This window comes from Octopus sinensis, linkage group LG25 (assembly GCF_006345805.1).
Source record: "Octopus sinensis linkage group LG25, ASM634580v1, whole genome shotgun sequence".
Classification (NCBI taxonomy): domain Eukaryota; kingdom Metazoa; phylum Mollusca; class Cephalopoda; order Octopoda; family Octopodidae; genus Octopus; species Octopus sinensis.
In genome coordinates this window covers 13,569,391-13,585,760 of record NC_043021.1, presented here as the reverse complement: position 1 = coordinate 13,585,760, position 16,370 = coordinate 13,569,391, and the positions used below count along the sequence as shown (strand labels likewise).

The window sequence follows — 16,370 nt, the reverse complement described above, 5'->3', positions numbered from 1 at the left end:
AGCGTTGGGCCTTGCAGAGGCAACGTGGCTGATGCTGGGGTCACATAACTGGCACATACAAAGTACCCTTTGCATTCTTGGAGTGGTTGGCATTAGGAAGGGCATCCAGCCGTAAAAAACCATGCCAAATTAGACTGGAGTCTGGTGCAGCCCCTCAGCTTACCAGCTCTCGTCAAACCATCCAACCTATGCCAGCATGGACAACAGATGTTGATGAAGGTATTTTGTCCAGCATTGGCAGCTCTGCCAATCCTTTCCTCTGTGAACCCTCAGGAAGTGTCACAGGTTCAGAGATACTTAACCTTTTAACATTCAGAGTTCCCTTGTCAAGAGTAATGCTTATTTATTCATATTGCGTTTGAATTAATTATGTATTATTTAGATTTGAGATTTCAATGATGTGATGGGGTACGTGTGAGAGGTTGGATCTTGCTGGTTTGCACATAAAACAGGTAGAGTATTTGGGCTGAATATGACTGATTTGAAAGCTAAAAAGTTAAAGAGACGATTTACCAATATTCTATATACAAGAACCATTCACAAGAGAGAATGAATAAAGAAACATAAGGAAAGAGAAAAATAAATTGATAAAAAATAATTTATATATACATATAAAATATAAAGAAGAAAAAAAACTACATACATAAATACATATTTCTAAAGATTGGTTCCAGTAGTTGGAAGAAATTTGACTCACCATTATTGAATTTATATTCATATTCATATACATATACAAGCATCTCCACTGCATTATATTCCTGAAAAATGTTGCCAAAATGTGGAATTCTGCAACGCAAAATATGTTCCTCACTGGCCTCCATGTTATATGGAGTTTAGGGAGAGACAGCAGACATTTTCAGGAATGCAACGTTTATGAAACTCAGGAGATAACCTGTATGTCTGAGATTAAGAGAGCATAATATGACTATGTGTGTGTAGTAATTGTTTCTAATTTAGGCAAAAAGGCATCAATTTTGAGGCGTGGGACGAGGTTAGTCAATTCCATCAACACCCAGTATCTGACTATAAGTGAAAAGAAGAATTCTTCATATTTGGAAGATCTCCCCAAAAAAGGGAAAATCAAAATTTACAGCTGCAGGATTTGAACTCAGAACATGAACTTCCAGAAGAAATACTGCAAAGTATTTTGTCTGACACTCTACCGATTCCGCTAATCTACTGTCAATTTAGGTGAAGTCCAGCAATTTTCAAGGGGTTAGTTAATACTATCAACCCCAGTACATGACTAGTACTATGATCTATCAGCTCGAAAGGGTGAAAAGCAAAGTGGATGTCAGCACGATTTGAACTCAGTACATCAAATACTGCAAAGCATATACATAAACATACATCTGCGCAGTGGGATGTATGTGTATATGTATATAATGTGTGTGGTGTACGTATACAATGTGTTTCTTTCATTTGTCCACTTATTTGTGTGTGTGTGTGTGTATGTATATAAACACATATATACATACACACATATGGTGGGCTGTAGCATGACCACAGCATCTGGGCTGAAACATGTAAAAGAATATACATACACACAGATACATACATAAAACATAGCTAAAAGTTCATGCATTGCATACACAGTGTAAAAATGTCTGGATTTTTGACAACTAAAATTCTTCAGACTTTCGCAACATCAGCTTGAAGTGAATACTTTCCTTCTCCACTTTGACATGCGTCCAGTTGGTAATGTATTCACTTACATATATACTCAACATATAGAAAGAAAAGAGCTCAAAGGGACCACTTCAGACAAGGAAGTTGATTGAATATGTGTATATACTGACCGAATAATACATAAAAATAATTCATTAAAGTCTCAGTAGAAGATAAAAAACAAATATTGAAAATTGTAAGCAACTTCCCATTCTCCATGAGGTTTGTTAATTATTAGAGACACACACACACACACAAATATATACTTGCGCACAAACACACGATTTTTTACTGGACTTGAAAATCCAACTATTGCAAACGCTGAACTGAAATGGTGGCTCAAGGACGAAACAGTGCATTTAGGAACAAACAGATAATGAATTCAAACCCAGTCAAATGACTATGTGCATGTGTGTGTGTGTGTGTGTGTGTATATATATATATATATATATATATATTATTTGGGTCAAGACAGTCAATGAAACTGTCAATCAAGCTACTGATTTGATTAAAATAAAACAGTCTCTACTATGTGTGTGTATATATACTTATGTATGTATATATATATGTATATATATATATATGTAATATATATATATATATATAATTGTGGTCGGTCAACACAGTCTCTTGCTAGAGTAGCAAGAGAATAACTCGACTAAAATAAAATATATTAATCTCTACTCTGTGTGTGTATAACATATGATCAATCAGACTCCAATGAAGTTGGTTGTGTTCTGTATCAGCAAGACTTAGTGAAATTGTTAAAGAGTACAGGGGTCTTGCTATGAGGGGTGGAAAATCCAATGTTTTCAACACGGTTCTTTTTCAGGGAAAAAAGTTAAAAGGAGAGACATTAATGATAAACAGCAGAATTTTCCATCCTCTAAACCGAAAATCTCTTTTCTTAACTTAAAGGATGTTAAACTCAGCTGTTTCTCATGAATTTCTTTCCTTTTAACTTTTCCTCTGATGACTGAATGTGTCCAAAACGTTGGATTTGTCCACCCCTCGCGGCAAGTTCACTGGTGTACTGCTGACCTTGCTGTTCTCCTTCCAATCAAGAGCACCAACTGAAGACAAGGCTTTATGTACATATATACGTGCATACATATATGTATGTATGTACATATGTACCCATGTAGGTGTCTCTGTATGCGAGTATTCCAACAGAAGATTGTTGAAGAATGTACCATTCTAAAGGCAGTATAGGATGAAGTCGATAGGCTAAAAATTCGAGTTGTCACAGACAGTCTTCATGTAAAAGAAAAGAAAAATGTGAGGGAGAGAGAGAGAGAGAGAGAGAGAGAGAGCAAAAGAAAAGGAAAGAGAGGGTGTGAGAGAGAAAAGTCATGACTGAGTTTAGGGGTGGTGCAATCACTTTGGCCACTGAATGGACATGTTTTCTTTATCATGAACAAACTTGACTTCACTAGATTCAAGACCCCAATTGAAAACAGGCTTAGAAACCGTTTTAACACCTGCTCCGCCAGTAGAATTGGTGTTGGCTCGAGTCGGCATCTTAGCCAGAGATGACCGATACCTATTGTTGCCAGTGATGACGCTTCCACAATTTCGACTTTGCAGTGGTGACCGAACACCAGAGACAACACCACCTTGACCACCAGCAGTAACCACTGCTTTCATTGTCTTCTTATTTTTGTAGATGTTGTTGTTATGTTGTTGCAGGGACATTGATGTCTTCTTCTCGTCGCAGTTGTCAAATGCCGACAGACCAACCTCCGTCTCTGTCCTTGTCTTTTTTTTCACTGCGAGTGGGATGCTGCTAACCTTGCTTCTCTCCTTCCGGTCAGGGGCACCAACCGAAAACAACTGCTGCTTATGACCAGCATCGGTACAAGTTACGGCAGCAGCAGCAGTAGTAGTAGTAATAGTAGCATCATTAGTTGCAGTAGGAGTAGCGTCACTGCTTATGTAACTACCATCAGTGCCTACATCCATATTCATCACATCACCAGTCACATCTATAGCCTCATCCCCATCACTGCAATGGTTCTTCTCCAGATTTCCATCTTCAGTTTCCTTTTGTTTGTTCTCTGCAATTTCTGTGGAAACTTCTGGAAAATAAATAAATAAATAAATAAATAAAAAGACTGCAAGAATATAAAAAACAAGCAATAAAACGAACACCTCTACCCTGCCAACAACAAGTCTTAATTTTCTATTTGTTTCGGTCGTCGGACAATGGTCATGCTGGAGCACCATCTCGAAGGGTTTTAGTACCTCTTTCTGTTTAAAGCCTGGTACTAATTATGTAGGCCTCTTTGGTCAAACTGCTAATGAATGGGAATGTAAACAAACCAACAAGCAGTGATTAGAAATAAACACATGAGTGGCTATGTGGTAAGTAGCTAGGTGCAGGAGTGGCTGTGTGCTAAGTAGCTTGCTTACCAACCACATGGTCCCTTGGGCAAGTGTTTTCTACTATAGCCTCAGACAGACCAAAGCCTTGTAAGTGGATTTGGTAGATGGAAACTGAAAGAAGCCTGTCATATATATCTATATGTATATATATATTTGTGTGTCTATGTTTGTCCTCCCAACATTGCTTGACAACTGATGCTGGTGTGTTTACGTCTCTGTAACTTAGCGGTTCTGCAAAAGAGACTGGTAGAATAAGTACTAGGCTTATAAAGAATAAGTCCTGGGGTCGATTTGCTCAACTAAAGGTGGTGATCTAGCATGACCGCAGTCAAAATGACTTAACCCTTTAGTGTTCTGATTATTCTATCAAACATAATGCCTATTGATTCCCATTGATTTGAATTAATCATGCATTATCTCATATCTTAAAGATCTTGATGGTGTAATTACTTAATGTAGAATAACATTGTAGCGTAGGTGTGAGAGCCTGGATCTGGTCAGTTTAAACATAAAACAGATTAACTATTTTGGCCGGATATAGCCGGTTTAAATACTAAAGGGTTAAACAAGTAAAAGAGCATATTTACACACATATATACATAGATACACACACACATACATATACATTCATTCCCCAAGCACAAGGCATCTTGGTAAGAGTCTTCTTTCTACTTTAGCACCAGTCGGATCAAAGCCTTGTGAGTGGCTTTGGTAGATTGAAATTGAAATAAGCCCTCCATCACCATTAACGTCTGCCTGCTATGCTGGCATGAGTAGGATGGTTGACAGGAGCTGACCAAGTAGAAGACTACCCCAGCCTACTGTGTCTGTTTTGGCAAGGCTTTTACAGCTGGTCCTCACACCAACCATCTTGCATCAGGTGATAGAAAAATTGCCTCAACAAACTCTTATTTCTTTACTGCCCATAAGAGGCTACACACAGAGGGGACAAACAAGGACAGACAGACGGATTAATTCGATTACATCGACCCCAGTGCGTAACTGGTACTTAATTTATCGAGCCCGAAAGGAAGAAAGGCAAAGTCAACCTCGGTGGAATTTGAACTCAGAACGTAAAGACAGATGAAATACCGCTAAGCATTTTGCCCGGTGTGCTGTTTCTACCAGTTCGCTGCCTCAACAAATTCTGTCTGACCCATACATGCACCAGCACCAGTGGTCAGTAAATGAGGATGATATGCATACACACATCCCATCACAACCTACGTGTATACACAGTCTCTAAAATGCTGTGTGGGTGGAGGCATGTGGCTCAGTGGTCACGGTGTTACACTCGTGGTTGTAAGATTGTGGTTTCAATTCCTGGACTGGGTGATGTGTTGTGTTCTTGAGCAAAACACTTCTGTTCACATTGATCCAGTCCACTCAACTGGCAAAAGTGAGTAATCCTATGATGGAGACTAGCGTCCCATCCAGTGGGGGAATATATACACCACGGAATCTGGGGAAACCAGCCTTATGAGCCCAAGACTTGGGAAGGGCTCCCGACATTTTTCTTATATGATCTGTAGATTCAATATAACAGAAAAGAAAGAAAAAAAAAAGGTTCTTACGTTCGTCCAAGGGAAGATGAACAGAGTCACTGCAAACGCCTGACTCAGACACACTGTTGCTAAAGTGGTCTGGCTCAGACAGCTTGGCCACACTGACACCTTGGTCGTCCAGTTTGGAGTCACTGTCACAGCAGATGTCCGGTTTCTCTGTGATGGAACACTCTGCAACCAGATGGGTCATCTGGTCACTTAGGTAGTCCGGCTGAGCCAGGGTGATGTTGTGGTGGGTGCTGATATTCTGCTCGGACATGATGGACAAATACGATGACTCATTCTCGTGCACCTCTTCCTCCTCCCTCTCACTGTCCCCCTCGAAGGACAGTGGCTTGATCTTGTTTACCATCGGTGACGACGTGAATGCAGTAGCGGGTTGCGGTACCGGGGTATTTGTGACCTCTGGTGAGTAGACAAATGGATTGTGAGAGAGAGAGAGGGTGCATGGTGGATGTACACAACACAGCACACACAAAAACACACAGAACAAGTACCAGAAGCACACAGAAGAGACAAACGCTATCACACACAAAGGAACAAGCATTTTAGCTGGTTGTTGTTGGTGGTGGTAGTGTTGATGTTGATGGTTCTCTCAGATGCTGTTGTCTGCAAGTGAGTGCACATATTTGCATGCAAACTGATTGGAGATTAATATGTTCTTGAATTCACTGCAAGACACAAACACACATGCACAGTAAATGAGAAACACACATACACACACTAAGCAAGAAAGACACACACACACATGCACAGTAAATGAGAAACACACATACACACACTAAGCAAGAAAGACACACACACGCATGCACAGTAAGTGAGAAACACACATACACACACTAAGCAAGAAAGGCACACACACGCATGCACTGTAAATGAAAAACACACATACACACACTAAGCAAGAAAGGCACACACACGCATGCACAGTAAATGAGATACACACACTAAGCAAGAAAGGCACACACACGCATGCACTGTAAATGAAAAACACACATACACACACTAAGCAAGAAAGGCACACACACGCATGCACAGTAAATGAGATACACACACTAAGCAAGAAAGACACACACACACGCATGCACAGTAAATGAGAAACACACATACTCACACTGAGCAAGAAAGACACACACGCATGCACAGTAAATGAGAAACACACATACACACACTGAGCAAGAAAGACACACATGCATGCACAGTAAATGAGAAACACACATACTCACACTGAGCAAGAAAGACACACACACACATGCACAGTAAATGAGAAACACACATACACACACTGAGCAAGAAAGACACACACACACGCATGCACAGTAAATGAGAAACACACATACACACACTAAGCAAGAAAGACACACACACACATGCACAGTAAATGAGAAACACATACACACACTAAGCAAGAAAGGCACACACACGCATGCACAGTAAGGAAGAAACACACACACACACAATAAGACAACACATACGCACAAACACACACTAAGCAAGACACATACACACATGCACAATAAGGCAAGAAACACACACACACATGCACAATAAAACAACACACACACACAAGCATGAGACAAGAAAGTAAGTACATATGATGGTAACTATGCTAATGGGATTTGAATTCAAATAGAAAAGATAGGTAACTCTATATTAGTGGAACTCAACTGGGCTCATTTGGCCCTTAGGGGTTCACATAAGATTTTGTTGTTAAGATTCATCTGCAATAACTTGGTCATACTCCTACAGTATACAAAATATTTTAATAATTACATAGGAGTGGCCATGTAGCAAGTAGCTTGCTTACGAACCACATGGTTCAGGGTTCAGTCCCACAGCATGGCACCTTAGGTAAGTGTCTTCTACTATAGCCTCGGGCTGACCAAAGCCTTGTGAGTGGATTTGGTAGACGGAAACTGAAAGAAGCCTGTCGTATATATATATATGTATGTATGTATGTGTGTGTGTGTGTGTATATGTTTGTGTCTGTGTTTGTCCCCCACCACCATCGCTTGACAACCGATGCTTACAAAGAATAAGTCCCTTTTGCCGAACCGCTAAGTTACGGGGACACAAACACACCAGCATCGGTTGTCAAGCGATGTTGGGAGGACAAACACAGACACACAATCACACACACACATATATATATGACGGGTTTCTTTCATTTTCTGTCTACCAAATCCACTCACAAGGCTTTGGTCTGCCTGAGGTTATAGTAGAAGACACTTGCCCAAGGTGCCATGCAGTGGGAATGAACCCGGAACCATGTGGTTCGTAAGCAAGCTACGCACCACACAGCCACGCCTGCACTACATATTTTCTTTAATATATTTTAATTAAAGTGTTATACAGTGCAGTACTGTACTGTATTTTTATTTATCAATTACTCTTTTACTTGTTTCAGTCATTTGACTGCGGCCATGCTGGAGCACCGCCTTTAGTCGAGCAAATCGACCCCAGGACTTATTCTTTGGAAGCCCAGTACTTATTCTATCGGTCTCTTTTGCCGAAACGCTAAGTGACGGGGACATTAATTTTTAGGCATGAAAATGCGTATTTTACCAGAGAAATAATTAAAATTAAAAAAACTAAATACCTATCGGCCACAGAAACCCAAGATATAGTGAGGAGTCCGTGATATAAATTTATATATATTAGCCAGAAAAATCTGCTATGTACTGAGGGTGTGACAGGTGAACCATGATATTGTGAGTGATTACTGTATATATAAATGTAAATATGCATGTATGTTTTTCTCTGCTTGTTTTGACATTATGCCCTTCTTAACACGAACCACTTTACAGAATATATTGGAAGCTTTTTATGAGGCACTGGGACTAGTGGGGTCAACAAATATTCACAAGAAAAAGACCTAAGTGAGGGAGTGGGGTGGGAGTAGTATTGAGGAGGTGGCTTTATGCCAGATGATGGGAGGTTACAGTAAAATAGGGGGGGGTAGAGATAGATGTCTTGCTGCAGAAGGAGACACATGGTTGTCCCAGCTGGAGGAGGGGTATGGTAGTAAAGAGGTGTCAGGGTGTACCCTCAAGTTGCAGGGAGGTGAATAAGGAGATGTGGTAAGGGTGGATAAAAAAAGTTTGTGAGAATGTGAGAGGCGAGTGGGTGGAGGGAAATGCAGTGAATAGTGAACATGAGTGGAGAAATGGTTATCGGGGTAGGATTTGAACCTCTGAAATAAGAAAGGTATTAGCTTCTGACATGAGATGTGGGGTGGGGTGGGGAAGGAGCCAAAAGATAAAAAAAGAAGAAAAAAATTCTTACCATTTTCTTTGTGGTAGCTACAGAATAAAGGGGTTCGGTTGATTTCAAAAGATGGTGATCGTGGATCGAGCATTGGATTTGGTTTGTCACACACCAAGATAGGGGTACGCTTGAAGAATGTAGAAGGGGATCGAGGATCGAGGGAATACCGTTGATGTAAGGAAAGCACTGATGGCGGCGGAGTGGCAACATCAGCTGCTGGATCCTGGGTTCCACTTATCCAGTTGCCCATGGTGATATTTGAAGAAGTAGGTAAATTTTAAAAGTCCCTAAAATAAAAAAAATTTTTTAATGAAATTTAGGTACAAAGCCAGTGATTTTAAGAGGATGAGGTTAGGTGATACTATGACCCTAGTAGTTCACTCGTATTTCATCGATCCTGGCGGGATGAAAGGCTCAGTTAACCTCAGTGGAATTTGAAAATCAAAATGTAAAGAGCTGGAAGGAATACTGCAAGACATTTTGTACAATAAGTAATTATATTTTAGCTTTGGTTAGTCCAAGGCTAGAGTAGAAGTCAAATGCTTAGCAGCATTTCGTCCGCTGAGGTTGACTTTACCTTTCAGGGTCGATAAAATAAGTACCAGTTGAACACTGGGGGTCATTGTAATCGACCTATCCCTTTCCCGAAATTGCTTGCATTCTACCAAAATTTGAAACCAATACACACATACGTTAGCATACCTACACAAGTGTGTCCCACCCACCAGCTTTGTTTCTTCACAACTTTCGGAAAAATGGATATTTTCTTAATGAAATTTTAAAAAAAATACAGCCTAGATTCCAATTGTATCGGAATGTGACAAAAAAATTATGAGCATGCATACATACAGACTGACACACATCACAATTTCAGCATTCTTTTGATATAACTCGACAAAATCAAAACCCTTCACTTTGGGTATTTCTGTGGAAGCAAATGATAGTTCGATTCTGTTTTCTGCTTGGAAATTTGCGGATTTTACATACACACATGAAACAGGTAAGAACAAATATGCGAGGCTTTTTAAAACGAGACATTGCTGGCATAATTTCGGCACCCACTACACTCACGGAGTGGTTGGCGTTAGGAAGGGCATCCAGCTGTAGAAACATTGCCAGATAAGACCGGAGCCTGGTGCAGCCTTCTGGCTTCCCAGATCCCCGGTCGAACCGTCCAACCCATGCTAGCATGGAGAATGGACGTTAAACGATGATGATCTATACTCCACACCCCACGAAAATATCCGAAGTGAAATGTCTCGACCATGTCGAGCTATATCGAAGGAATGCCACAATTTTGTTTTTCCAAATTTCAAGTTTCATGTCAGTATTTATGTGTGGAAGCCCATCAATTTTTTTTTTCCACATCAAATTCCAGTACAATCGTAATCTACAGACTTTGAAAAGTATTTGTAGAGAATTAAAAAAAAAAATTTTTTTTAATCACCCATTTTCTGTAAGTTATTAGAAAACAATAGTGACTTCTTCAAATTTTCCAAAACTTCTCTCCCCATCCACAGATAATTTTTTTTTACAAATTCTGATATAATCATAATTTATACCATTTGAAGCATATTTGTAGAAAATTTCATTAAAAAAATATACACTTGTCTGGAAGTTAAAAGGAAACAAAGTCGTATTTTTATTTTTTACTTGTTTCAGCCATTAAATTGTGGCCATGCTGGGGCATTGCCTTGAAGAATTTTCAGTCGAATGAATCGTCCCCAGTCTTTTTAAAAAATCTTTTTTAAGCCTGGTACTTATTCTATCAATCTCTTTGCCGAACCGCTAGCTTACGGTGACGTAAACACACTAACATCGGTTATCAAGTGGTAGTAGGACACACACACATATGACAGGATTCTTTCAGTTTCCGTCTACCGAATCTACTCACAAGGCTTTGGTTGGTCCGAGGCTAGAGTAGAAGACAGCCGCCCGAGGTGCCACGCAATGGGACTGAACCCGGAACCATGTGGTTGGGAAGCAAGCTTCTTACCATACAGCCACGCCTGCGCCTATACATTTTGTACAATATATAGAGAAAAATAAATGCATAGAGCAGCGGAATTCAAATTTACACTCCATAATGCATTTTTCTCTAAATGCTGTGTAAATATAAACATATCACATTCTAACCCCTATACGTGTTATTTACCAGCCTATCCTTGTATTCAATTATTCATATACCAGCTTAATCGATATATTGCTTGTAGACAATCTTCATTTAGTCAGCACCCACACACCTGCATTTAAAGTCGGAGATTAGACACAAATTCGACCTGAGCACTAATGGTATGTATCTGTTTGGCACCTAGGGCGTCTTCTGTTATAGCCTTGGGCCGTCCAGAGCCTTGTGAGTGGATTTAGTGGATGGAAACTGAAAGAAGCCCATAGTATGTGTGTGTTTGACCTCCACTGCTTGATAACCAGTGTGGATTTAAATCAGCGTAACGTAACAGTTCGGCGAAAATGACCGATAGAATAAGTATCAGACCTCAAAAAAAAAAAATAATAATACTGGGGTTTATTTGTTCGACTAAACATTACAAAGTGGTGTCCCAGTATGGCCGCATCTAATGAGTGAATATATATATATTATCGAGGAAGAAAACAGGGACATCTAATAGATACAAATTAATTTATTAATTAATCAACATACTGATTAGTTCAGTGCTTTTCAAACTTTTTGCTGGAGCGGAACCCCAAGGAAACATTCCACTGGCTCGAGGAACCCCAGTGCAATAATTTAATAGTCTTATGCACACATATCTGCACAGGAGAATTAAAAATTACTGCCGATTTTAGCAGTTTTGTAACTTCTTGCGGACCCCCTGCACTGTACTGGCGGAACCCTGGTTGAAAACCACTGGATTAGTTAATAAATTAATTTGTATCCATTAGATCGGTGTGTTTTCTAACTCGATAATAATGTTGAATATTTTACGACATTTTATATAATACATTCATTGAAGAAACATTTCCTCAAAATATAATATATTAAACCAGCACTAAATATCCCTATAAAAGGTTCAAATATCCCTCATTGTGACTCATATATATATATATATATATATATATATATTATATATATATACGATGCATATATGCCATTTGAATATGGCTAACCAAAAGGGTGGATGCTACTGTAGTTTGTAGCCCCAGTAGTATATATATATATATTATATACATTTTATATAATACATTCATTGAAGAAACATCTCCTCAAAATACAATATATTAAACCAGCGTATCTTGAAAAAATATCCCTATAAAAGGTTCAAATATCCCTCATTGTGACTATATATATATATATGATGCATATAAGCCATTTGAATATGGCTAACCCAAAAGGGTGGATGCTACTGTAGTTTGTAGCCCCAGTTTGTATATATATATATATATATACATATATATAGTTGAAGGGGTGTAAACAACTTCAATTTGACGAAAACAATCCTCAAAGAAAAACCTAAGAAAATACACAGATAAAATAGAAATTGCCATATTGTGACTTCTTATTATTCATATTTACATATATAGTTGAATGAATATAGATAAACCAAAGAATTACCGTTTAAAATTCAGTTCGTTTCCAAATCAGAGAATTACTGAAGAATAAAAACAAGATGAAACAACAGCTGCAAATACGAATTTTCAAAATTCGCGCCCTCGACCAATCAGCGAACGTCTTTTGAATTGCCGACGTTGATTTTATATCGGCGTTGTTGATTAGTTAACTAGTTGTTATTTTTTTTTTTATCGTTAAAAACGAAATCGGTCGAAAGGGGAAATAACTCATTTAAAAAATTTGAAAAACTCAAAAATTTAATTAAATTTCTTTTGATTAATTTAATTAGATTTCCTTTTCATTCTTGCTATTCAGTTTTTCTTTTTGCAGTCTGTTATATTTACATACACATGACTGTGTGTATTAATACCTATGTATGTCTCCTCCCTCTCTCTCTGTCACTCTCTCTCTCTCTCTCTCTCTATCTATCTATCTATCATCTAGATTTTTTTGGATCATCTTTTTATTAATCTATTTTATTCAAGATTTTTTTTTTTACATAGGTAGTAATTTTATATTTAGAAAAGTATTTTTTCAAATAAACACATGCTTACACACACACACACACACACACATATATATATATATATATATATATATATATATATAATATATATATATATATATATATATATATATTTCAATTTTTTTTCGTTTTATCTAGTTTCAGCTCATGAGCTGTGGCCATGCTGGGGCACCGCCATATATATACATATATATATGTGTGTGTGTGTGTGTATACATACATACATACATACACACACACATCTAAATATACATGTATGTATGTAGAGATATATCAATAGAAAGAAAGATAGACAGATAGATAGACAGATAGATAGATAGATAGATAGAGAAATAGATAATAGTTTCAAATTTTGGCACAAGGCCAGCAAGTTCAGGGAAAGGGATGTTGATTACATTGATCTCAGTGCTCAACTGGTTCTTATTTTATTGATCCCAAAAGGATGAAAGGCAAAACTGACCATTGGCACCACTCATGTCCGAGTTTGGTTCATTTGGTGCCTCCATAATACTTAAACCTAACATGGCTCAGTTGGAAATGGAACAGTTTAGGGCAATGATCGTATGGCAGGGTGGGTGATGGGCATGGCTGGAATTTCTGTGCCTTGCATTGCCTTCTTTTTACTTCTTTTTCAGTCTTTCTCCTCTCCTTGAAAGGATGCATAGTTGGAGGCTTCTGTTTCCCAGGTGTTAAGGGCTGATAAGGCGGCGAGCTGGCAGAAACGTTAGCACGCCGGGCGAAATGCGTAGCCGTATTTCGTCTGTCGTTACGTTGTGAGTTCTAATTCCGCCAAGGTCGACTTTGCCTTTCATCCTTTCGGGGTCGATAAATTAAGTACCAGTTATGCACTGGGGTCAATGTAATCGACTTAATACCTATGTCTGTCCTTGTTTGTCCTCTCTATGTTTAGCCCCTCGTGGGTAATAAAGAAATAGGTGTTAAGGGCTGATTTCAGCTTGAAGGAGGGAAGACTTCAGATGGTCTTTGAATCTGTGTTTTGGGGGTCCTCGATGTCATTTCCTGTTGACAAGCTCAATGTAGAGCAGTGCTCTGCAAAATCTTTTCATTTGCAGAGCACTTATATTCTTTTCAAAATTTGGTATTACACCTGAACACTAAAAGTACAACTAAAAGTATAGGGGAAAAATTATATTTGAGTTATACTGCGACAATACCTAGCACCATCTCGTGGCACACTAGTGTGCCATACCATAACAGTTGCAGAGCACTGCTGTAGAGGATAGTCTACAGGAGTCTTGAAGGGGTCATTAGGATTATATGCCCTGACCACTGAAGCAATACCAGAAGTTACCATCACCATAGGGGACACACCTCTAGAAGCCATTAACGACCTTCATTACCTCGGCAGCACTCTCTCACAAAAAACGATTGTACTGTATGACCTCTGGATATCCTTGTTGCTTATTTTTATTTTAATCACTTTATTTTGAAATTTTATGGATAATACCGTACTAAATTCTGGTGCCTGCATCACTGGTCTGGAACCCCTATCTTGCCCAGGATATTAATTGTCTGGAAGCCGTTCAGCGACGTGCAACCAAAAGAATACCCTCCATCAGGCATTTGCCATATTCTGAACGCCTTACTTCCCTGGGCATGGACACATTGAAACTCTGACGTCTGGCAGCTGACTTGGCAGACACCCATAAAATTATTAACCATCTTACAAACAATAACTCTGAGCACCTTTTCAAACTCCACCTGTCTAACACCCGTGGACATATTTACAAAGTCAGAAAACAGCACAGCTCCCATGACTTTAGGAAGCATTTTTTCACAATGAGAGTTGCTGAAGCATGGAACAAACTGCCGGCATCAGTTGTTAGTTGTCGGAGTACTGCATCCTTCAAAACTTCCATGCTTCTTGAGATTTGCCAACACTACACCTGATTTTCTCCCCTCCATACACACACAAGCGTGTATCTGACTCATACATTGTTCGCTTTCCAGACATTTGTACATTACTGCATATACTTTATATGCACTTTCTGACAAGTTGTGGTGCACCTGAGAACTAACTGTATACAATAATTTCATTATTATTATTATTATTAAGTACCATATTCATCTGAATCTAGGATGTAGTATTGCTGCTCAGTAATATTGTGCCTGAAGCCAGTAGCCGCTCTGGTGCTGCTGGTGTTGGCGAGGTCATCATCTCCGGGTGTAACACTGGTGTTGGGGGTCGTTGGTGTTAGTGTTGATATTTCTGCTGCTGTCACAAATCCGTGCATGCGTGCGTTGTGTGTGTGTGTAGTGTGGTGAGGTTTCAGCAAGTAAAGTAGCACTCGATCAGTTAAGAGAGTAAAGATGATGTTATAATAAAAACCGCAAGTCTTGTTATATATAGTTACCCAGGGTTTCCTGGCTGGAACATCAATTTATTTTGTCATTTTTCAAGCTGAGAACGAGTGTTTGTCAGTTGATTTTTAAATAGAGCAACTGACAAACGGTTTTCTTCTCAGCTTGAGGAATGGCAAAATAAATTAATGTTTTGGTCAGGAAACCTTTGGCAGCTGTATTTCATAGATTTGTGGTCTGATTATAACATCATGTGTGTGTGTGTATAATACAAAGTAAGATAGGGGTTATGGGTGTAACCCACTATGGAATAGTATTTATCCAAAGTGGTTTTAATGATTTCAATAATTTATATTATGAATTTTATAATTTGTATTCTTATCTTATATGTATTGAATTATAAGATATATATGTATGATAGTGAGGTTCTCATTTTGTTAACTGAATAAATAATCCAACATTCTAATATCTGAAAGTTGATGAACAAACTAAATTTGTTTCTCTATTTTCTTATTTGTATTATATATATATATATATATATATATATTATATGTAGAAAAACACAAACTGGGACAAGAACGTAAAACATTTAGAAGACGATACAAAAAACACGGATGGGACATTCGAAGCCTTCAATCTTCAGTCAAGAACCAGATCATCCTCGCAATTTCGGCTGATTAATCTTGAGATCGCTCCGATCCGGGCAGCCCCAAGGAAAAACTAAGCTACGAGCATTATATTTCTTGGAAAAAGGATCGAATGTATACGAAACAAGGACAGAAAATGGATGATGCCACACGAATATAAATGCAAAAAACAATAATAGTAATAACAGGACAAAAACAGTGGGTGTCTTACGACTAAAGACAGTACAACTTAGTTTAGCTGGCGTATTTGGAAAAAAATGCCTTTTTCGGCAGACGAAGACAACAATATATATATATATATTTATATATATATATATATATATATATATATATATAATATATATATATATATATATATATATTACAAAATAGTATAGGAGTTATCATACAATACCTACACATATATGCCCCACTATCCAATT

General features: G+C 38.4%; 1 protein-coding gene across 1 annotated transcript; it reads right to left on the bottom strand.

Moving 5' to 3' along the window:
- Positions 1-2,259: 2,259 nt before the first annotated feature.
- Positions 2,260-12,644, bottom strand: LOC115224429. Its single transcript, XM_029795329.2, has 4 exons — positions 12,457-12,644; positions 8,904-9,172; positions 5,628-6,023; positions 2,260-3,746 (listed from the first exon to the last, which is right to left on the bottom strand). The coding sequence occupies exons 2-4, from the start codon at positions 9,133-9,135 to the stop codon at positions 3,046-3,048; spliced, it is 1,329 nt and encodes a 442-aa protein (XP_029651189.1). The 5' UTR covers positions 9,136-9,172; positions 12,457-12,644; the 3' UTR covers positions 2,260-3,045.
- Positions 12,645-16,370: the final 3,726 nt, after the last annotated feature.

Bases quoted from the DNA above. Each gene is read 5' to 3' on its own strand.
- LOC115224429 (XM_029795329.2), bottom strand. From the start codon at position 9,135: ATGGGCAACTGGATAAGTGGAACCCAGGATCCAGCAGCTGATGTTGCC. The intron at 6,024-8,903 runs GTAAGAATTTTT...TCTACTCACCAG, and splicing joins TAGCTACCACAAAGAAAATG to AGGTCACAAATACCCCGGTA. The intron at 3,747-5,627 runs GTAAGAACCTTT...TTTATTTTCCAG, and splicing joins TCATCTTCCCTTGGACGAAC to AAGTTTCCACAGAAATTGCA.